Consider the following 24,484-nt stretch of genomic DNA (forward strand, 5'->3'; position numbering starts at 1 on the left):
TAAAGGACTGCAACAATTAAATTATTTCTTCGTAAATATGAATTCGTGTAGTACATTTTATCATTAATTAATAATAGTTGGACGGTTTATCTTTACTCATTATTAAGTATTACAGAATTACGACATGAATTTTAATTATTTACAGAATGTGGTAATAGTAAATCTTTCTTTTAATTTTTTTACGAAGTACAAAATTTTATATCGTAGTTGCATTGCTATAAAACTAAACTGTAAAAAATCATGTTTTCTTACACAGATTATTTACAATGTTTGATTAGGGCTTTACACGTTGTTATGTTTCAGTCAGAGGAATATATTATTAATTAGAATTAAAGAAAATTTAAATGTGAAATCACACAAATTCAAAAATTTGATCGCGAATTGATAGCGAATTAAAAATATCATACTCTAATGTATTCAAGTAGTTTTAACTATATATACTGTCACTACCCCCTTATATTTGTAAACTATAAAAATTCCGTTAAGTTAAAAAAATCGAAGAAGAAAAAATAATAATTGATGTAACAGGCCATGTTGAACTATTTTTCAAAATGTTTTGTTGATATAATTTTCGTCGAAAAAATTACGCTACTTGTTTCAGTTAAAAAAAAATACCAAAAACTTTTAACTTTATTGGATGTAATTGCTTATAAATAATAGCTGTAGCGGATCGCGTACATATTCATACACTAACAGATACCTCTCTTTTGTACTTATATATTAAACTTAGGTCGTTATTGAACGTTTCATTAAAATTAAACTAATAGTGTAATTAAAGTTTTTTTATTGTACGAGCATTACCAGTTTTATAACAGTTCATTATGTAATGAAACTCGTTATTTATTATTATTATCGCAAGAGAGATTCCTGATACTATTATAACTTACGTCTAATTACAAGGTACTTGGTCACTAATTGAGCTTGTTCTGCCGATGCGTTCGCTGATAAAGTTCATTTGATAGCATTCTGCCAACAGATCAACAGCGTAATACATCATAGTATAAATATTTTGTCCTAAATTTATGTACACTTTAGAGGCACGTATGTAACGCGACGATTCACTGGGAGGCAACAGCACCTGCCATCCTTTGTCGGACATCATTCAGCGCAGAGCCATTACCAAATCCATTTAACAAAGGCAGCTTCCTTTCCTTCGTTTCTGATTTGTACGAATCGACCTGCGTCATTACCTTCGTCTTCGCGTTCTGTGAATAGTATAATTAACTATTACATGTTATAAATTTTAATGATCGTTACATTGTTGATCGTAAACCTTTATAGAATAATATTTAGCTATTGTAATCAACGTAACATGAATCATTATCTTTAAATTTCCACTTATGATAAAAATGAGTACTAACTTACCATTCATAATAACAATAATTTGCATAAATATAACACAGGTATAAATGAGTGTTTTTTATCACTAATTTAATAAGGTAAAGAATTCGGTAAATCATACCTGGGCTTTTTTAAGATAGGCTTGTTTATAGAAATCCGAGAAGAGATAGTAGAAGAGAACAGCGTGCATTCCGATCCACCAAACGAAGGCACGTGGATAGTCACAGTCGATGAACAGGAGTTGGAACGCGTGGAAGAACACCAACACAAATTGGACCTGTAAGAAATATGGACGCGAATAAAATACAGATATTTTAGATTCTATTACAAACCCATCATTTACATGCTATAGTAATTGCAAATAGTAAAAGTGGACATTATTTTAGCTATGTAATCTTTTATTATATATTAAAATTTAAAATTCACAGGTCTTTCAAAAAAAATTTTTTTGAGTTAATAAATTTGAGGTATTTTTATATTTAGTTCGTAATTTACTCACCATTTGGAGAGCAGTGAGGTATTTTTTCCACCATAGGTATTTCTGAACTTGAGGACCCATCGCAGCGAGTAAATAGTAGGAGTACATAATAATGTGTACAAACGTGTTCAGCATACCAAAGAATGTTGAGTGACCGCCTGCGAAGAAATAATTTATGGAATTAAACTTATAAAACAAATGTACTAGGTAAATACTTTAAAGTTCCTAACAATATGTAGTTCATAGTATCAATTCAGAAAATAAAAAATGAAGGTCGCGTATAACTTTTCTATGGTTTATTTCGTAGAGGTTGAAGGTTGCCGTTATTATTTTTTATCTGTGACGTATTTACAATAATTGAAAATAAAATTAAATGGAATGGCTTTGGCCGAATCAAATCGAAATCAAAGACTATTTAGACTGGAAAAACTGGTATGAATTACTAATATATAAATGAATTTGAATAATTATCGATAAACATCAATTACGGATATTAATGTGTAATTTTGATTCAAAAATGTTTTAAGTTTGCCTTTAGTTTTCTCAATCGATACGCCATTCCAATCTTACTTGTGTATTTCCTTCTCTGCTCTTTATGTGATTACATAGAACTAATACTAGCTCATGTATAATTTTTTACCGGCCGAAAAAAATTATATTGGTATAATTGGCGTTGAATACAATTTTTTTGTCAACGATTTTTATCAATACATTCGGGTGATTTAATTTTTTAAAGATTCTAACCATTCATGCTCAGGCTCAGACGTACAATCACGTCCGAATAATAAGAACGTGGAAGAAAACAGTTTGTTGTTCGACAGTATCCATCATGTCGTAGTCGCTATTTCCCGCAAAATTCGACTATTCCTACTGAGTTGTACTATACAGATGATGATGACAACTTCATAGGTAGTTTTATTTATCAAAAATGCAAAGTCCACATTTGCAGAGTGTATAATTAAATACGATACCAAAATATAGTATAAAGACGTAGCGGGCATGACGACCTTAAAAGACAAATTAAATTTAGCCGAAGTCATAAATAAAAAAAGACTAGGCAACGAACGAACGTCCTTAGTTAGAAGTCGACAATCATCTCCCTGACCACCGTTTCATTTTATTTTTATTAAACTAAAATTAATTTAGCGAAGGAACTGATAAAATATCATCCGTGTGAAATGTGTTATAAGTTAAAAAAAAAGAAAAGTAATTTGATTTAGTTTTTCTGCCCAAATTTCATATTAATGTGTATTAACTCTATGTGTACAAATTATTCAACGCAAATCCCTCTAAGGTGTAGGTAGATAAAGCGATAGATATGTAACTTTTTGCAGTAATCAATCGAATATAACCTCTATTTAAATAAAAGAAATCTGTTAAGCTGAAATAATAGCGATATGCGGCGTCCATTATATTTTTAGCTTCCTTAATGTAGAGGATAAAGGAATTTTCCAATAATGTTGCCTTGACCGTCGTATCCGTAAACCAATCATGTCTGCTTTTTGAAAATTATTCTTCTCGTTTACATTAATATAAAACTATTAATAGATTATAAAGATATTTTCATATTATTTGTCAAATTTATTCCTATTTACCATGAACCAAAAATTTAATTTTGAAATCGTGTCTAATTTATATGCAACAATCATAATTACACTTATTCGCTAATGAATTTACTCGAGCGTTAGAATTAAAAAACAAGCAGACTTTGCACTCTTATTAACTTTAAGAGTTTAATTATAATAGTCATAAACCTCGCAGTCTTATTACGTAAATACGGATATTTAAATCATAAAATAAATTCCTCTTAAAATATCCACGCTAGTATAACTACTATTAATGAAGTTCTCTTGCGTTTTAAGCAAAATCATCAAATTAGCGGATAAGAAAGCCGTTGCTGTTTACATATCTAAAATCAAATTTGATTAAAAGCTCATCATCTATTACAAAAAGAATGCTTATGTCAAACGGTGGAAAAAAATAATAACAATATTAAAGTAATAAAAATATTAAAGCATTTATTAAAGTGGTAAGGAATTATTAATAAAATTATAGCATACATGATGGATAATTGGTTAAGTGTTGATAATACGCCGGTTCGTAATATAAAACCAAATAGTCGAGAAAATTCGCTGCGGCCGTTTAAACAAACAAGCAACTGCCGTCAAACTTTGGACTTTGTTCTCGTGTTCAAACAGGCTTATGGTCCGCCGAGAACATTATTTGTTTAAACGACGTGTATACACGACATGGATTATATTGAAATATGTTTACTGCTTAAGACGGTTAAAAACTTTTGTTTAGGAATTGAGAACTTGGGGTCAACGTACTTTAATTGAACTATATATTTTTTTGCAATTTGTAAGAAATTTGATATCGTAACTCATTGCAAAAACTATAATATTATAATTGCATAAAAATTAGGATTTGCAATGTAATGGAAGATACCTAGCATATTATAATAAAAATAGCCCGGACGGCATTGTAGCTTGTATTCTGTGGCACCAATGTAATAACAACGAAATAACGAACGATTAGAGATAGATAATTCCTTTAAAAAAGCATATGTAATTGAATATAATTTATGGGGGTAACATATCTACAGAGGAATCTAATAATAAATAAAGAATAAAAAATAATAACGAGAAAATAAATATATACACGAAGTGGTTCAAATAAATTTCAACGTATATAAAAGTTCAAAACATATATAATTTTTTTTTGAATTCAATTCAAAAAAAATTATATATGAAAACTGAAATATGCTTAGATAGCACAAATGTAATAATAAGATTATTACATAATAATTTACACCCTAGACACGATCATGATAGACAGATTAATTAATATTGCAGAAATTTTGATTATTTGAGTTAAATATTTTATTTACCTGGGGTGAACTTCACGCCAAACCATACTGACATCGGCATAATGCCGTGATGAATGACGTGTAGTTTTGACACTTGATCAAATTTTTTGCGCATGACGAAAAATATCTGAAACGGAAATATTTTACATATCTTTTTTAACTACTTTACTTGACTATTTTTATTAAAATATTTACTATCACTTAAATTAGTTCAGTAATACTAGTACTAGTAATAACATATATTATTTGAAGCTTTTTAATGTTTAACTTGCACATATTTAAAATAATTTTTGTGTTGAAAAAAGAATTGTGACAGGCGTAAATATTCGCTTATTTAGATCATAAAAATGACCACCGTCGTATGCGGAATTACTTTTCTATAAAATTAAAATTAAGTGAGCGACACTATTTCATGTTTGCGATGACCATGAAAGTTTTTTTCCGGTATCCTAAACAGACAATATAACAAGCCTAACATGTTATAATTCGCAATTAAATATAAATAGGCATTATCAATCGATGGTTGAAAACGGAAGCAAAACAGAATATTAACGCAATCAGTTCGATTTTAATTAAAATAATTAATATATATTTTTTATTATTAAGTTCACGTAATTAGAAAAGATTTAATAAATACTTAGGAAATCCTGTTTTAGATATGTAAAAAAATTGTGTAACTCCAATTATATATTATAGTGTGTTAACTAGGCAAGTCCACGTTTAAAACTTCGTTTTAATGTAGTAAACTATAGTTATGTAATATTCCGATACTTCATGACAAACGAGGATAACTTATCACTTCGAGTACTAATATTAGAGCGCGAAATGTACCTGGAAGGCTATTTATTGACAGGTACAATTATTTCTATTAATTATTATATTTATTATCTATTTATTATTAACAATTGTTATCTATTAATTAACTATTATATTTATTTGTCGATTTTGATTCAATATTCAAATTTTATTGTAACAGACTCAATTTCTAATAACTTTACTAAATAGTAATAATTGATGTTAAGTATATGTATATAAAGGACATTCAAGCTTCAGTGCATTTTTTTAAAAACAACCTACATGTCTATTCACATTTTATTTTCAATATAATGGTCGCATCTTTTTATCATTTACGTCGATTTATTTAGCAAGTTCGTTGTAAATTAATTTATTAAATACATATTCAATTAAAGGGATTTTCCGTTACGTATGAATTGTTTACAAACGTCTAGTGTTTTCGCAATAAACAGATAAGTATCGTGTCATATTATCATTTTTTTTTCGTCAGGATTTTTATTAAACTAATACAGCTTTATTAATTGTTTATATTAAAAATTCTTCAGAAATAACTATTGGCTGCAAATTCTTACGCTAAGGGTGCCAAACAGAACTTCATGTCTCATATTAAAATACATTGAATTAATTATATGACTAGAAATAAAATTTAAAACGTATTAAAAAACTACTTACGGTATCAAAAAATTCTGTGAACTTCGAGAAGTAATACCACCAACATCCATTCACAGTCTAAAAGAAAAATAATAAAAAAAAACAAATTAGTAAGAAAATTCTTGCAATAAAATAGCTGAAAAAAACAGATTTATTGATATTAATGGTACTATTTTTAATTGTATAAACTATGAAATTCCTAATCATACATTGAAATGAGACTTAAAAACTTTCTACAAAGTTATAATTTAATTATTTGTTCATTTCCATGTCCCTTTGTACACAGATAGAACTTCCTATTCTACCTATGCACAAAAGGAACTTACAATATGACATTTTTCTGTCTCTTTACAAAACACATGATTACCAAAACTCAGTCGAAGACTAAATTAATAAATATGAAGAAATTTTGTATCACTACATTGCAAAGCAAATACAGATCTTCCAGTGTATGAAATACCTTGGAATTGAGCCCAAAAAAAATCTACAAAACTTGTAGTCATTCCGTTAATATAAATACAAACCTGATATTGCAATTTATTAAGGTTAAAGACCATAAAATATGCAGATTTTATTAAAACCTACAAGTCATTGCATTCATGCTATCGTACTGTGGACCTGGTAATTTTTAAATTTACCCGCTATTATTAATATTCATTAAATATCCGTGACTTCATTATACTTTTTTTAATAATATTAATTCATAAACAGCATCAGTTCTGCCGTAGGAGAACCACAGCTGAATATAGATATAGATTTTCATTAAGACCGGTTGGAAGGGCACCAACAGGCACTCACGTTTTACGATAACATGAACAAGGTCATATGTACAACTTGTGGGTAGACGTGGGTTGGACGTCTTACGCTGCGCTTGCCGGTCCTTGGTCTCTACTATAGAATCTCAAGGCCCTAGCGGCCTTCAGGTTGTTTATTTATTTAATTTGTTAATTTACTAATTAATCAATAAAAGAATGGTAAGAAAATTTGTATATTTATGTAAAATATAAATAGATCTGTTTTATATGTTATAAAGCAGCAATAACGTATTTATAATTAAACTACTTTCAAGTGTAATATTGATATTTAAATAGTGAAAGTACTTACCCTCATTGCTTCTGGAGACCTCGAGTAATCGACTGGTTGACAGCGAAAACTGTGCGATATAAACCAACCACTCACTATGCTCTGTATAAGGTAAATATAATTTATTAAGAAGAAGATAAATCTTAATTTGCATGTGTTTACTACTCTAAAAGTCATGAAATTTTGTCAATCGTATGCTCATATGAATTTTATTTAAATTATTAATTATAGTAAAACGTAAAAATGTAAAATCGTAAAATATGCATCAGATGAAACTTTTGATATTTTCCGCCTAAACCTCAATATACGGACAGTTCTTATTGCGTAGCATATACGGCTAATGCGTAATCCTTATATTAAACATCATAATCGTCGTCATAGTTGGACAACAAATTAGCTCTCCTACATAACAGATCTTTCTCGAAGTTTCCGTGTAAATATTTAAAAAAAACTGCTTAAACCCAATATTAAATATATTACATCTATAGCTAACAACATCTTTAATATAACTGACAATTTAAATACGGAATCTGTTAAACATCTTTGCAAACGGAGAAGGTACCTGCTATCCATGATGATTTAGTAATGTTCAAAGTGTTAGTACAAATACGAGTGCTCTCTTGTCATAGCGTATGTTTACACAACATAATCTTATACTATATCAAGATGTTTACGTAGTTAAGAAAAAACTGGTGCCCATTTTTCTTGTTACACGGTTTGGTAGACAGGGCCATCTAGGCATTACCACAAATTAAGACTAAACATTTTAGTGCTAAAATAGATTACCTCATAAAACAACCAACAGCTGAAAATAACTTGGAATAAGTTATACCAAATAAGCACTTTCTTGAGTTCGAATGGTTTTCTATTCTCCATAAGCTTTGGACCCAGTATCTGAAATTAAAGGCAATTATTGGAGTTCAGACGTAATTGTAGTAAAATAAATAACAGATGACGTAATTACTTTGATCTTAATAAACGATAGCAAAATAATTATTATACTCAGTATGCAAATGACTAAATTATTGACAACTTTTTAAACACGTGTGTATTTAAAACCTTTAACCGCGATCAATTTCAGAGATAATTTAATGCCAGATTTAAAAAAAATATATTTATACAATACTCACTTTAACTACAAAGAAATATGTAAGGCAAATTGCCATTGTGGGAAATGGAGATGACATCAAGAGCCAGTCTTTCACCCGTTGATCACTTTTGTTGTCCATCAAATCGTGATAGCCCGCCACTAGCCTGTTAAGCATCTCCATTTTCACTGCAACAAAAACGTATATTTAACAATACTATTCAAAACTCCTGGATGGATTGTTATCAAAGCACTTACAACTGTATATTTCAAATGTTTGAAAAACGAGATCTCAACAGGTATTTACTATGACCATGCGCAAAGTGCGCCGTTCGTAAAATGAAAGATTTCGGTGCCGCGAGTTTCGAGTCCCATTTACTGTCGAACATCAAGTTTACCGAATGTCAGGGAGGACCGGCCTTCTCGACACGATCAAATATAATCATTAACAATACAAACGTCACTTAACGCGTTCAATGTTGAGCCGATGAGCTATTCAAGATATTGCGAATATCTTAATTTATAACAAATATTTGTTAATTTTAGCTAATAGGACAATGCATAAAAACAGAATATTTTCGTAATAGATATCTATATGGTTATTTTTTAAAGATGATCTCATTCACAAATTGCCATTCATATGAATGAAGTGAAGAATCGTTAAAACTATAAATACATATATTTATAGTAAATATTACTTGTTAATGTTTCTCTACATCTTATTGATTTTAGCTGAAAGGTGAGTGGTACATAAAAGTCGAGACAGTATTTACTTTAAAAAAAAACATATTTTCTTAAATGCTAAATTAAAATCATAATTAAAAAACTTTCGTATAAAGAATATTATATATATTTTTTTGCGTTTTTATGTCGTCGTTTCCATCTGCTATTTAGAATTCTGTTTTTATTATATAACTGGAAAGACTCTTATTAGCAAAAATTTTGTTCAAGCGTATTAATTTTTACGTCTTCTATTTCTCAGCCATGTCGTATCAAAAATAAACGTATAATAATTTTTAAAAAATAACTCCTCTAGTAGCAAACAGGTAAAACATGTTGAAAGCTGGCAAAACCGTGTAAGCATATGCCGCAATTCCGTAATTCTCATATGGACCTAAGGACACAAAGTGAGAGTTGATATTGATATGTGTTAGTGGTCAATAAAACAACCAAAAATTAAGCATTATTGCTTAATTTTTGGTTGTTTTATTGATGAATAAAAGAATCATAAATTTTCACTACAACAATGTGCCCTTTTAAAACCTAACTCGTTAAAAAAATGTGTTAAAGTTATAGTAATTAGATGAAATTATCAAGTTTTGAAATTGCGTATTCGAACGCATGGCCTTGCATCGACAAATGTTCTTCGTTGCTATAATATTAAATAAAAGTATATTATTTTATAGATGGTTGGTCTTTTTTAAATGAATATTTTGTTTTAATAGCATATTACATATTAAATTTCCGCGTAAAAGAAAATAAATTATAGTATATGCATGTTTTTAGCATTTTGTAAAAAAATAGCTGTATAATTATGTTTAATTTACGTATACGGATGCGTCGAATATGTTATACATAACTTATACAAATAATATACCGAAATATGAGTATTATTACTTGATTACAAAAATTAATTTATTTTACATTTGTGTTTAATTACAGCCTATTTGTATGACTTTCTTAGTTTTTGCTGTAAACGTTCTGTGAAAACAATCCAATGTATTTAGAATCACGTAAAATCGTAATATTATATTGACGTGTTTTGAAATGTAGTCGTTTCGGCACATAGACGTCCATCGGAAGGCATAGGCCTCTCCCAAAGTTATCTATCTATGGGGAAATATACCATAATCGCCACGTATGGGTAGTGGGTTGGTGATATCAGTGTGATATTATGGTACATAGAGGACGCTGCTGCACATCCTCTGGAAACTTGTTTCTGAACAGTTGCAATTCCATATAATCGATGCACAAAGTGTGAATTACATGGGATTATATCCCTTGAATCGAACCCGCGGCCTACGATTGGAAGTCTCAGTCCTGGACTGCTGGGCTGCAACTGCACAAAAAGTGTAGGGTAGGTAATTTGTAATTTTGTTATAAATGGACGAGTACTATGCTAGCGATAAATGTTTAAAGGATAGCAGTAATCCAAAAGTATAATCAAATTTGAGGTTTAGTCAAAATATACAATCTATTTCCAAGTTTTTGGAGACAAAGTATATAATACACAAAGTACGTTTTTGAAAAATAGCATTAATACCGTGCTCCGAAAACTAAAATAAAACATATTGTTTATGACCATAAATCTTGACAGGGCGTAAACCATAATTTAGTTTTTGTAAATCCTTATAACGTTCCTTAGATTATAAAATGTACCAAAGCCGCTTCACAAATATTTTACATTTAAATGATTGCAAAAAAATTAAACAAGAAAAGGTCCATAATTTGTAGCAAATTATATTCTTATGATGTTTTTCATATTGAAAACATATTTTTGCTACACTTAAGTAAGACAGACAGACAAATTAAAAGTCGGTTTATTGTTTTTCGGTAAAATTAACTTTCTGGGAGTTTTATTTTATATTTAATGTCTTTGATAACTGATACAATTTCATACTGTTCATAACTACTTCATGCTCAGTTTTTAAATTTTGACAAATAGCTTTTTAATTGAAGGACAGTTAAAGACAAAGGGCGTTGCAAATATTTTTATTGTATCTGTGAGTTGTATTATGCGTATGTTATAAACTTGTTACATTAAAAAATACTAAAAGCTGAATTAATTGACGTTTGTAGAATGTACGTAAGCAGAGTTTAATGACCCATTGCGTAAAGCTTAGTAAGCAAAACTATTCTCACGTGTTGCTTTGGAAAAATTTTGCTATCTTCATCGATTAATTACTTTGTTAATTTACATTTCTAGTTTTATGATAATGGGCAGTGGTCAAACCAACGTCGTACAGCAATATATTTGGGTCAACAGTTAAACGTTATTTTTTGTAATAAATGCGTTGCTATGGCCATTTTGTGCGAAGAGAAGACATGAATAGTTCTGGAAATTTCTGAAATCAAATATATCCAAAACACTGGCCGATCATCGGGATTTATTAGAAGATATCTAGGACAAAGAAACTTACTTTCAAATGACAAAACAACATCTACGGTGTGTAAATTAGGAGATTAAGAGGATGATCCTATGAGAAATGATACATAGCGGCGTAACACAAAATGAGAAAAAAGGGCAAGATTTCTTAGGCATTGGATTTATATAAAACTTTAGCAAGTATTAAATTATAATCAAAAAGTCAACAGAAAATAACCATTTAACTATGTCGTGCAGTACATTTCAAAAGTTTCGCATTAAATAGATAGAAATACAGAATGTCAACATATTACTTTTAATAATTGAGAAGAATTATATATACAATAAATATTTATACAAGCAATTCATCAATAAAATCTAATAATAAAATACAGAAAAGAACATATATCTATTCTCTTATATTAATAATATTTTTAAAAAATGAGAACAAAAATCCCGCTGCTCCATTAGTTTTTGGACAAAAAAAGTTCGCAACGCTGTCTTGTTATATCCGGCTTTGAATCATAAGCCAGTGATTCTAAACGTAATTATATGATTGATGTGCTAAGAATTTTTTTTTTTTTAAAAATCTTTACCATTAAGTTAGTCGAACGTTAATATAATTGTAAATAATTTCCAGATTGCATGTTCACTTTGTAACATTTAAAGGTTTCAAGGTTCTTTACAGCATGTTAGTGTTATTGTAGGATATCCCTCTCTATTTGTTTTTAAACACTCTATACATAGTGACACGTAGGATAAAAAAATGAATGTATGTAGTATCTATAGTGTGACAAATTAAGATTACGATAATTTACTTTGATTTTTCACTGACAGCTTATAATCATAATAATAGGTCTTTATTACGGTCTTGCCGCTTTATAATACTGGCCATTTGTTATGTAATTTATTATTGGTTGCCTATAAGTAATAAACTTTATTTTTTTATTTGATACATATAGAAGTTAATTTTAAAATTAAATTATCGGTTTAATGGTTAGTGTTTTGTTATCACTGTATTTCCATCCTTTTAATCAGTATGAACACGATAAAAATATAAGTATTTATAGAATAAAAGGTTCACCGCAATGCCTATGCGGCAGAGGCAACGACGTGCAGGGAGTGAACACTATAAATGAATACACGTCACGTTATTGCTTTGAACGCTTCCGACATGGAGATTTGGATCTCAAGGTTGCCCACAAACTGAAGTCACTCAATTTACAGTGGTGCTAACAGCAGCTCTTAATAGCATTAAAACAATATGTATGATTCTTTTAAGTCATTATAAAACATCTAAATTAATGGCTGGCACACGAACTGAACTAACGCCAGTGCGATGAACACCTTTATTTATTCGTTACATTGACTAGCAGACACATTCTAGTAGGGCTTTTAAATCGCAATCTCATTTGAGATGTAAAGTTAACCAAAAATCGTAAGCGATCATCCTGCTTGGACTTCCATTTGTAGACTTATTGGAATTTTATTAACGTTATTTGTGATAATCACAAGTGAACAGTAAAATAGTTAGAAGACATTTTGTATGCATAATAAACTGTAACTTTGGAAATACATTTAAAATTTTTTAAATATATATCCAAATAAATACACTTGTTTTAAGTGCCAATTAAAAAGATCATATCAAAAGTAGACCTCGCAAAGCGAAGACACGCGTCGATGCCGTTCCTAGCGTTTATTGCGCATTGACAAGTGCAAGCGCGCGGCTGTAGCATACACACGACGTAGTTGCTACCGCGGCCCTGCCTGCCCACCCCGATCTGTTTATATCGCTGGCCATGACACTCCGTCACCATAACTCTAGTAACACGTCCCGTAACACTTTCAAATGCTTCGTAGATTTTGTTGCCTTTGACGCAGCAACGCACTCACTTATGGGTCCTACTATTTCAAGTCACGTTCCATATTAAAAGTAATTGAAAAAATTAATGTAATGAGTAATTGCGTATACTTTTATTACCCGTGCGTTACAAGGGCAATGTAATATTGGGGGCCGTTCATAAAATACGTTCACAATAGAGGGGGGGCAGTGCTTTGTAAGGCAATAGGTAACACGGGGAGGCTTGGGGCATGAGGGCTTCTAAGAAAACCTGATATCATCGTTTCAATACTCCAATGCCGGATAGATAAATATTTACGAAACTCTTAGACATCGGATAAATTAAATAATATTTATTTCAGATTTTCCATAATTTATTTAAATATAATAATAATATTACTAAAAAATCTAAATTTTTATATATTTACCCATTACTTTCAGGGGGATGGGGTTTAAGCGTTGCCTGCTTTGAAAATGCTTTGAAAACAAGTACGGTACGGTATTACGTTGTAATATTTTCAAAGCAGGTCGCAGAAGTGATAATAGTAAAATTGTTTGCAAAAGTTATGCTGTTTTGTGGAATAATACAATTTTTTTCTAGTATATTAAATTTTTTTTAAAAAATTTAATTTCTCTATATTTTAGTGTGCTAAATATGCGAAAGACTATCTCGAAAATAATCAGCCTGCATAAATTCGCTAGCTTAAAATATAGTTGTCCCCTCCGCACCAAAACAACCGAAATAGTTGAAATCCGGATGTTAAGTAAATGAAAAGGATGACATCAACGGAATGACCTCTCCAACGTACAACAAAGTGAAGTCCGTACTTGTTTTTATCATCACTTTGAAAATGGAGATACTCAATGTTTAATGTAAGAAAAATTACAGATATAAAATTTATAAATTATCATATAACAAAGCTAGCTAATTAACACTATAGAGCGAATTAGATAATTGCTAAAATGGAAATTAATAAAAACCCTGGGTAACACAATGATTCGTCAGTAAACGCAATCTTATAATACAAGTTCTATAGTATAAGAATTGACTCTGTCATTGCTCTCCTGTATATTCTCATCGGTGACATGTATTACTTCGACATTTGGCATATTATTTTTTAAACCACTAAGTAATACATTTTAATGTTAAAAACTTCCAACGTAATACAAACAAGTCCGTTGTATATATAACAAAATCAAAAACCTAACAGTAGGCATACAAAAATACAAAATTATAATCATTGTACACATAGACAAACCGCATCTTGCAGTTGAATTGAACAATCTGTGTTGAAGTTTTTAATTAACAATTTCAACAACAATAGCTTGTGCAACCTGGATAAACCGTAAATGCGTATTTCATTCGAGGTAAATTATGCAGCAATGATTCATCTAAAGATAGGTCATTAAGACCGGCCATTGCAATATAATGCAAATTATTTTTGAAATACCAAAAATAGTGTAGTTTTGAACAGATATGTGCTTAATTACGATTAACAAAAAAAAGCGTATGTGCATTGAGGTATTCAACCTTGCACTGGCTTGTACATGCTGCGTTTAAAAATAGATTTTAACTAGCAAATTATAGATTTAATAAATACTACGTGTTTCAATTATGTTAAGTCCAATCAATTTAAATATGATATGATATGTATCTAATTTTTATTTTAACATTTAATTTTATCACAGTTTGTTTCCCTGAAGAAAGAAATGAATAAAGTTATTATTATTATTGCCTTAGTAGTTATTTGTCAGTAATTTTAAACGCTCCTAAAGTATCATGAATAAAAGTTTTGACATATAAACTTTAAATGTCTTATAAATAATAAACTGCAAATCGTATGACGCAAGCCGATTGTAAAAACATAACGACTGTTCCACCTTTCATATTTATTATTTTGAATTTGAGTCGTACATAAAAATTTTAGTACTTATAGAGAACATTATTTTACAATTTGTTGAAATATTTAATATAACCAAATTAAGTTTTATATTTATTCGTTAACGCATAATTCTACTACTTTTACTAATGTATTTTGTAAGCTAAGCCTAGCCTAATTATTGTTGAAAATGTATGCAGTCGCTTCAATAAAACTGCCAATAATGCAGCAATCGAGACAAAAAATCGTCGTAAAAATAATTTGTGATTAAGAGTAATAACTTCGAACCTTCCATTTTGCTTGCAATAATATCCATATCTACGCCTTACATATGTTAGTTTTGTTTTTGATTATTTGAGCGTCTTTATTTAATATTGGTATACAACTGGTTCGAATAATCCAGTTTCTTGTAAGGAAGCTTTAAGAAACAAGATTTAACCGGTTTTAATATGCCTTATTACAGAGTCTAATGTTTGAAGGAAATGTTTGAATTTTTTATTACATGAAGCGACGTCACTCACCAATTGGACTTTGACAAGAATTTTTAAAACCAATGTAGTTCAATGTAAACCAAATTCAATGTAGTTTTTATGTACTTTCCGCTATCAATCGTTAGTTCAGTCATTTTAAGAACAATCGTGCTTTTCAATTAATTCAGCTAAATCATTTTCAAAAGCGTAACGCAAACTAAATATTAATTTAATATAAAAATAAACTCAATATAGTTAATCATATTCATTCAAAGTGAGATTCAATTCTTTTTATTCATTGTTATACCTAATCATTTTTACTAAAATGTAATGCAATTTTAAATTTACCGACGACGTACGTCGCGGGAAGTCGTTAGACCGAGGCGCAATACCAGTCAACGTGGCAACTTTTGGAGGAGGACTTTTGGAGAGCCTGTGCCTAGCAGTGGGCGTCGACCTATGATGACACTGATAATAATTGTTATTCATTCTTATAATATACTTGTGTACCAAATAACACATCATTTCCGTATTATGACCCTTGTTTTGTTCAGTTAAAAACGTAACAAAAAAACAATTAAAACCACTCAAGCCAATGGCTGAAACAAGTCTTTGTTAATGTATAGGAAAAAATAAATACCGGTAAACAAGAATAAAAAATAAGAAGAGCTATATTCTTACACAAGGCAATTATGGACCATTGCATGTCTAATTATTGGTTGGCACAAGACCTAGGTTCAATGCAATCGATGGGTAATATAAAATGTTATCGTCTGATGTTTTCACGAATTTGCCTAACATTGTAAATTTATATTTTTTATGGCCACGCAATTGCGGATCCCTCGTACGACCCCTGTCTTGAGTACACGGGGACAGTTTTTACTTAATCTTTTATTCACATTCGTTTTTTATTGTCTCACTCTTCTTAATATCTCTCACTCGTTTTTGTTTTATCCGTCTCAATATCTTCCAATCTTTTTCCTTTCATTTCTTGCCTCTTATGCTTCATCGTTCCTCCTGGATTGTTACTTTACAGTTTTCAATTTATGTATTTATATACTTATTTGACTGGTATTCAACGCGTAACGTCTGGTCCACCGCAGGGTCACAGACGCTCGAGGGATTTGTGCTTTAGTTTAAACCTATGCAGGTACTTAGCAAATCCCCCGTGCCCCGTGAACATATGGACCAGAATCATGTTCATCTCCGGCCGGCGAAGCACGTGGAAGGCCGATTCGGCATCCGGAAAAAACATCCGTGCCACCGTAACCCTTACCTTCTACGTAACTCGCATTACATTCGGCAAGCGTAAAAGCCTAAGCTGTCGCTTGACGAATAAAACAGATGCCCTGTTTCATTCGTCAAGTTCGTAAATTTATGTTGCAGCTTATAACCTAGACAAATGGTACCTAACAACAGCAACTGTCAATTATATAGAACTGGTAAACTTGCCTGTTAAAAATAATTTTGTAGTTACGAGAAAATTACTTTTAATAGGATACAGTTTAACTTGTAATGCAGAATATAATTATTAAAAAATGAAGTGGATATAACGGGCCGGCAATCGCGGCAAGGGAGTCCACTCACATAATGTACAGATGACCTTGTTAAGGTCATCGGAAGCGGCCTGCGTGCTTCCTACCGGTATTATTAGATATATATAACTTTGGAGACCTATGTCCAGTGGAGGAAGGCTGAAAATGATAACAATGACATGCAACCCGACAACCTAAAATTAAGAAATATCTTACAATTTACTTACAATTACCTAAAAGCTTTTATTACGATCTGAGATCGAATCCGTCCATGATTCAAATCAATCATCTATTTTAAAATATTATGATTATAACAAAAATTATTTTTAAAGTGACATCTATTTTTATATAGCCAATATATCCTGTTTCCTTTTTCGTAATTAAAAATAAACCGCGTCTCGAACTTCCTATATAGTTTGCATGCATTTTTATTACCTAACATGTTTTCTTAACCTTGCTTCGGCGCTTCCTCATCTAAACGATCATTTTTATATCTCCTAAGTTATCCGGTGATCTTTTTTTTACGAGTACTCTGATGAAAACTATTATATTAAGCATTTAATGTATTTTAGAAGATGGCTAGTTTGAAACCTATACCTTTTTTTCTTAGATCGGAATACAGTATAATGTTGTACAAAACGGGCCATTCATAATTCATGACAATTTTTTTTTCTATTTAACATTAAAACATGTCTACATAGAATATTAATTAGTTAATTTTATATACAATGGAGGAGACAGATTCAAACAATACAAACGTTTTTATTTAAAAAGAGTCCAACAAAGTTTCTCATTTAAAACATAAAACATCTTTACCGTTAGAGAAGAAGAAAAAACTTCTATGTACTATTATTCATGTACAATCGTGTAAGAAATCACTAAGATCAATTAGCGGGGGATAACCGTTATGATTCATTTGTCACGCGCAAATATACGTCTATTCTGTTAATGAGATTTAATCATTGAATATACTTTTCCTTGGTGTTGATGTCGAGAAGTTTCAATTGCAACATCATTTAATCGCCGTCGGTAACGAGTTGAGGTAAGCAATGTAGCCAGCCTAGAATTACGACACACGTCGCGAAGCTTGGAGCAGTCGCATTCTGGGCAAATTCATTACGCTACAAAGGAAGTTCAATGTCGTCCAGCGACGAAATTTTAACGCAAACTATGAACGTGATAATAAAGTTTAAGCGAAATAAATACAGTTAAATTAAAGCAACACGGACTAAATTTTCAATCATTTCGTCTCAACCAGTTCATTAAAAAAGGTTTTACTATAATTTCGCTTTTTAAAATTGTGTTATTAAGTGACCTTGAAAATTAAGCTAGTTATTAACAACAGTTTGTCTTAAAATGTTTAATCTGGTTGATTAACTAATAGCTTACTAAAATATATTTGTTCTGTAATTATTTTTTTTAAATAGTAAATTGCATTTAAAACTACAATCCTTTATTGTAAATTAAGACTTATCTTTGTAAGACCTTTATTGAAAAATCGAATCCACGCATGCAAATAACGAAAAATAATTTGATAGTAATATATAATTAAAACACTACTAATTACATTGAAAATTATATTAACAATTATCTGCACATTTAATATGAAACCTTCCAGTAAAGCCTATTAGGGTTTGGGTATGTAATTCTACGCTCTATAATGACATCATTTGTCTCAAAATGCTTTATTCCAGTTACGTAAGGAACATATTAGAATTTTCAATTTTAATTTGGTGACCATTTTAAACCTGTATTAACAATCTTGAAAAGATTGAAATAAAAATTAAGTTTCTTAATTACAAGGGAGAATTGCACAATTTAACATATGCGGTATCTTGTCATTACCATAAAATAAACACACTAGAAGTTTGGCAACGATTAACAGGTGTGTTGTTCGTGTATCATGTATTAAACTATAAATTTGACTGTCCCTTATTGCAAATAAAATTTAATTTTAGTGTTCCCACAAAACGTCACAGATCCTTTACTTGCTGTTCGTTCCACAAAAAGAAATATTTGAAAATGTCTCCTTTTTTCCACATACTAGATATTTCTAACACAGAGTTCCCTCACTAGACCCTTTCAATACCACTCATTACTCCGACAAAATAGTATAGAAGTCTTTTAGGCAAAAAAAAAATAAAGAAGGTAAGACCTTTTTTTTAAACCACCACACATAATTCAATTTCCCTTGTTTGATTGTTCTTGTAATTGGCATAGTTTATTTATTAATGTTTATATTTTGTTATATACGATCCTGTAAGAAGAACTTATGAATAAACAAATGATATAAAAATAAATTATTCAAATGAAAAATGGATATGGGAAAAAACTATGGCGCTAACTTATTACGCATATCAAATCAAAGTGCAAATGAGTTTAATACAATGTTTTTCGATTTTTGAGATCAATACAATAAATACGTGTATGGACAAATGCACTTATTTATTTTCTTTGATTGAAAAAATTATGTGTGTGCGCAACCTATTCCTTTTAAAGAACAAAATATTCTCCGTGTATGTACACAATGCAGGAATTGCATTACAATTTCCATTAGTGAATAATTCTAACTCTGTAATTATAGTAATGCGATCACGGAATACAAATGAATGCAATTGTGATGATGTTAAACACATCAGTTCGGAAAATAATCCTTCTGGGCTATTTGCCGTTACTCAATGTTTTTTTTTTTTTTCAATTCTTTGAGAATGGAAGAAGCTATATTACTATTACCTTTTACAATTAGTATCAACAAAGTAAATTTACCAACGTCGCACACAGTCTTACTAGCATTACAATTCCTATTTACTTTCCTAAAATTTTCGAATGACTAATAATCGTCCACAACATTGGTTATGAAAATGTTATTCACCCGCCTGTACTTTTATATTTTTCCAGTAAATTAAAAAACGATGAACTAACAAATTCAATGCTAAAATTCAGATTTTTCGGTAGAATATGGTAGTAATATGGTATATGGTAATTACGTAAGACATATTCTTTTGTATTATTTAATTGTGGCTTAACCGTAAACTTAATTCTGAATAATTTCTGTACATTTTTTTGACAGGATTTACAAACTAAAATTTGAATTAACACACGACCATTTTTTCTAAGTCTTATAAAACTTCATTTGTGTTCAGGGTTTTAATAATACATTTTGGTTTTGAAGATTTTAAACACTGGTTTCACGTAATTATTTTTCGGTTTGTTTTTAGCTTATTTAAAATTTAATCAAGCCAAAGTATCTATAAACAAAGCATGCGAAAATTAAATGGACGTAGTCTTTTTTTGTAAACGTGGTTTATAATTATTACACGTTACGTTTTATATTTTTTAATTATCTGATACATCAGATCATATTAATTAAGAGTAACAAAAAACTAATTAGTATTTACAAATATCAGGTGTCTTCTATATCAACTTTCATGAGTATTTGTGAAAAATTAAAACTTTTTTGCACAAAAGTCAGCTTGAAGTTATAATAGTAACATATCATTAAATTTTATTACATTTACCTACAGTATTCTTATTAAAAATGTAGATAACTCGTGTACCTGTTCTTGCATAGACCTTAGTGAATTTTGATCTCCGAAGATATATCGACATATGTATCTTTTAAAGGAATGCAGGCTTACGACAGGTTTCCTCCGAGACTGTTTACTGGCTGTTTCTATATCTGATTCTGTTTTTATGACCTCAAATACTACCAGTATTTCTCTTAAGGGATTAAGATTATTTGCTCGCCACATTATAGGATATGTTTCTTGTATTTATAAAGTATTAAAAATATTCAATTCAAACATATTTTTCAAATGTGACATTTGAATTAAATCCTTCCTTATAGTCTACTTTAAGACAACTTAAAAATAAAAAAGACTGTGTTTATATCAAGTTGGACCTTGACCTCGAACTTGTTGATAGTTTGCATTTGCCAGAGATCAAAAACTGTTAGGTGCCGACTATATACTATTGGCTACCAGGTGATTGCTGCATTAGTTTTCATATTTTTTTTTTCATATTTATTTTATTCTATGTAATACCGGAATTTTCGATGTATAAAAGTGCTATACAGCCTTTTATACATCGAATCTTTAACTTATATGTTTCACAATTATCAAGAAAATAATTGATTTTGATAATTTATTTTCCTTTGATAAACATTTAACATGTTATTGTAAAATATTAATATTAATTTTACTGACATAAAAAGATAGAATTCTGTATGCCAAACACGAATTACATTTTAACATTATCACTTATAACACGTGCTGTCGGCAATCCATCGAAAGAAGATATAAATAATCTATAAAAACCTTGTGCTTAATAACTCTTGAGGATTATTCGTATATTATTATATTTTAAATATGCAACTTGGTCAATGACTTTTGTAAAAGTATCAGAGCATTAAAGCATTCTTGGATTGCGAAAACAATGCTAACCCATGAAAAATGAAAAGACTTCTTGTTATCTTAAAAGCAGCGACGCGTATAAATAGTGTTGAAAAAAAAATGTTTATTATTTATGATACTTAGAACTACTTAAAACTAATTTAATTTCGGCGCTGTGTTTAATTTAATAGAAATTATCATAAACTATTTAAAAATTATGCCGGTTTCGAAAAATTGCTAGTTCGAGAGTAAGAACGGATAGTATCAGAGATAGATGACCAGAAAAAAATAATTTGAACTTTAACCGATTGCAGGTCACGGACAATAGGTTTTCATAGACGTTAACTATTGCATAGACACCAATTTAAGATATTATAAGGCCATCGATAGTGACAGCGCACATTAGTAAAAAGGACAAAACAATGAGGTAACAAATACAAGTGTTATTATCATATTCAATTTAGAAAGATCATAATCAATGTTGAAGTATGTGTTCAATAATTAAAATAAGATTGAAAATAACGAATTAAAATCACATTTTTTAATGATGATTGAGCAGAATATAGTTTTTTAAATAAAATTAAAGAAACCAGTATAATTTTCTTACAAGACACACGAGAAAATTTAAACTAGAGAAGAATTAAACTTAATAAAAAGCAGAAATATTGACACGACACAAATTTTTAATGGGTGTCACACTTGCCTTAGAAACGAATATAAACGAGCCGCAAATGGATATGACTTGTCTATTGTTTACATTACCTTAACCTCCTATAAATCTTTATTCGAAAGCATTAGCAAATATAATAAATTATACTATATGCTAATAAAAGGAAACTGTTATAAATTAACAGAAAAAAATATGTATAAAACCAGATAAGTAAAAGAAAAAAATTGTACTTCTTAAGGCCACCGGCACACATTATTTTGCGAAAGAAAACACGATCAATGAACTATCGGACGCGGCAATATAGACAGGCGCCGTAGTTATTGTTATTGCTGTATTACGCTATACGTTTTAGAATTTGAGCAAAACACGTTGAGCTTATGCGAAACAGCGTGCCGTACATAAAATTACATCTCTTTATATATATTCAATTGAATAAATTTCGATTGATTTTGAATATAATCCTTAAATGGAACTCTTGCTCTGAATATCACACGGATATCTGCGACCAACAACACAAATCTGTATGGTTAGCATTCCGACAGAGGTACTCCAATGCTGCAACTGAAATTCTAGAACTGTCATATTCTTTTTAAAGAGTTCAATAAGTCAGTCATAGAATTCTTAATTGACTTGTTTAGTATTCATGGTAATTATTTTTAATAAATATTGGTACGTTAATTTAATTAAAATAACACTCACTACCGTTGATAAATATTTATTAAAATGATATTAATTTAAATTTTGAAATTCAATGTTGTATTAATAAAATTCAACAAAACCATGAATCATAAAAAGATGAACTGTGATATAATGCATTAGAAATAGTTTTATTACATGATACACATAGTCTACAATTTCAGCTAATACATAAGTGAGATTTAAGTTAGTGTATCAAGTGAAGTTAAATTGAGTATATTCCTTTCGTTACCTAAACCTTTTGAAACATTGAAAAATAAAATAAAAAATCTTTAAATAATTCAAATTTTTTTATATAAAATTGTTGTTAAGATCTTCCACATCAACTAATTTCACATGTCTCTTAAATGCATTGCTAATTTAACAATTGTAAAAATTTTAAATACAATGTAATAATTCCCATGATTTGTGACTTGAGACGTGGAGACCCTTTTCTATAATATTCTTCAGTAAAGACGCACCCCCAATATATTTCCGATAATACAGATGTTGAACATGCAAAAAAGGAACTTTCACTAACAGTAAGGTTAATCTTCAATTCGATAAGCTGTCTCTGTATGCAGTTTTCTTGTAAATGTGTAAAGAGGGCGAAGTGAAAGATGGGAGACAGTGAATCGAATATCACAAACCTATTAGGGCCAATTCACTCACGAGATATATGAACTCTAAAAAGCACCTGCTATATTTTACACGAGAGTTACTACAATTTCTTTTGTTCGTTAAAATTTTAATTTTCTGCAAAATAACTTCCCGAGTGTAAAGTATAAAAATTAAGGTAAACCTTTTAGAGTGATGTGCTTAAAGTATGCATGACTATATAATAATAAAAATATATAGTCATGCGTAATTTATTTCTAAAGAAGTACAAAGTATTTAAGTAACATGATAGATAATAATTTTTAATTTTGATAATATTTTTTATTTATTATTTTAAATATTAATAAAAGTATTATAATACTAATTTATGAGGATAAACAAGATGACACAATGGCTACAAACATTGAAAGTACTTACCGCTATATTTGTTACTTTTTTTTCTTTAAAAAGACACGGGTTAAATATTCACTGAATCAAAAAAGAAAAAATTAAAATTTTACGTATAAGAATTCGCGGTACTCACAACTTGCTATTTGATCGCAAAATGTGAGGCGAAGGCAAATGCGCGGGTCACTCGCGTATGACTATCAATGCGCGCGCGCCGCTACTACCTGCCTATATAACGCGACCGTCAATGACGTCATAGTTTACATGATAAGGGCTACGCAGTATTATATCGATTGTCACAAACGTGTCATATCACTCATTAATGTTAAACCATAGAGCAACAATTACTTTCGTGTTCTTGATTTTTTTTAAATGCCAACCAATTAGTGGTAGTCCTCTACTTCGTGACGTGGTAAAACACACTCTTTTTTTATTTTTAATGCAATAAAATGTGAAATAAATAGTTCAGAACAACGTAATAATGTAGTACATTAAATTCGTAATATTATGAACTAAACTAAAACAATACTTTGAGTTACGAATAAAATTACAAATTTCAAAATATTTACATCAGAAGTTTACCTTAAGTGATAAAGAATAATTCAACGTCTGTTATAGTAAAATCTGTC

At 29.8% G+C, this 24,484-nt stretch overlaps 1 protein-coding gene across 2 annotated transcripts; it reads right to left on the reverse strand.

Moving 5' to 3' along the window:
• Window positions 1-24,047, reverse strand: Elovl7 (ELOVL fatty acid elongase 7). Of its 2 annotated transcripts, none has more exons than XM_068774712.1 (9): window positions 23,886-24,047; window positions 8,348-8,493; window positions 8,004-8,111; window positions 7,239-7,319; window positions 6,156-6,212; window positions 4,710-4,815; window positions 1,841-1,977; window positions 1,463-1,618; window positions 1-1,205 (listed from the first exon to the last, which is right to left on the reverse strand). In XM_068774712.1, the coding sequence occupies exons 2-9, from the start codon at window positions 8,486-8,488 to the stop codon at window positions 1,059-1,061; spliced, it is 933 nt and encodes a 310-aa protein (XP_068630813.1). In that variant the 5' UTR covers window positions 8,489-8,493; window positions 23,886-24,047; the 3' UTR covers window positions 1-1,058. The 2 variants fall into 2 exon arrangements, with proteins under 2 accessions (XP_068630813.1, XP_068630814.1); XM_068774713.1 differs by lacking the exon at window positions 23,886-24,047 and adding an exon at window positions 8,563-8,642.
• Between the last annotated feature and the right edge of the window lie 437 nt (window positions 24,048-24,484).

This window comes from Battus philenor, unplaced genomic scaffold (genome assembly GCF_028537555.1).
Source record: "Battus philenor isolate CCGP_79_NKW_IND1 unplaced genomic scaffold, ilBatPhil1.0.hap1 SCAF_7, whole genome shotgun sequence".
Taxonomy (NCBI): domain Eukaryota; kingdom Metazoa; phylum Arthropoda; class Insecta; order Lepidoptera; family Papilionidae; genus Battus; species Battus philenor.

Excerpts from the sequence above, each read along its gene's own strand:
- Elovl7 (XM_068774712.1), bottom strand. The coding sequence starts at position 8,488 with ATGGAGATGCTTAACAGGCTAGTGGCGGGCTATCACGATTTGATGGAC. Across the intron at positions 1,978-4,709 it reads TGGCGTGAAGTTCACCCCAG|GCGGTCACTCAACATTCTTT; the intron begins GTAAATAAAATA and ends ATTTCTTCGCAG. Across the intron at positions 1,206-1,462 it reads CCTATCTTAAAAAAGCCCAG|AACGCGAAGACGAAGGTAAT; the intron begins GTATGATTTACC and ends TACTATTCACAG.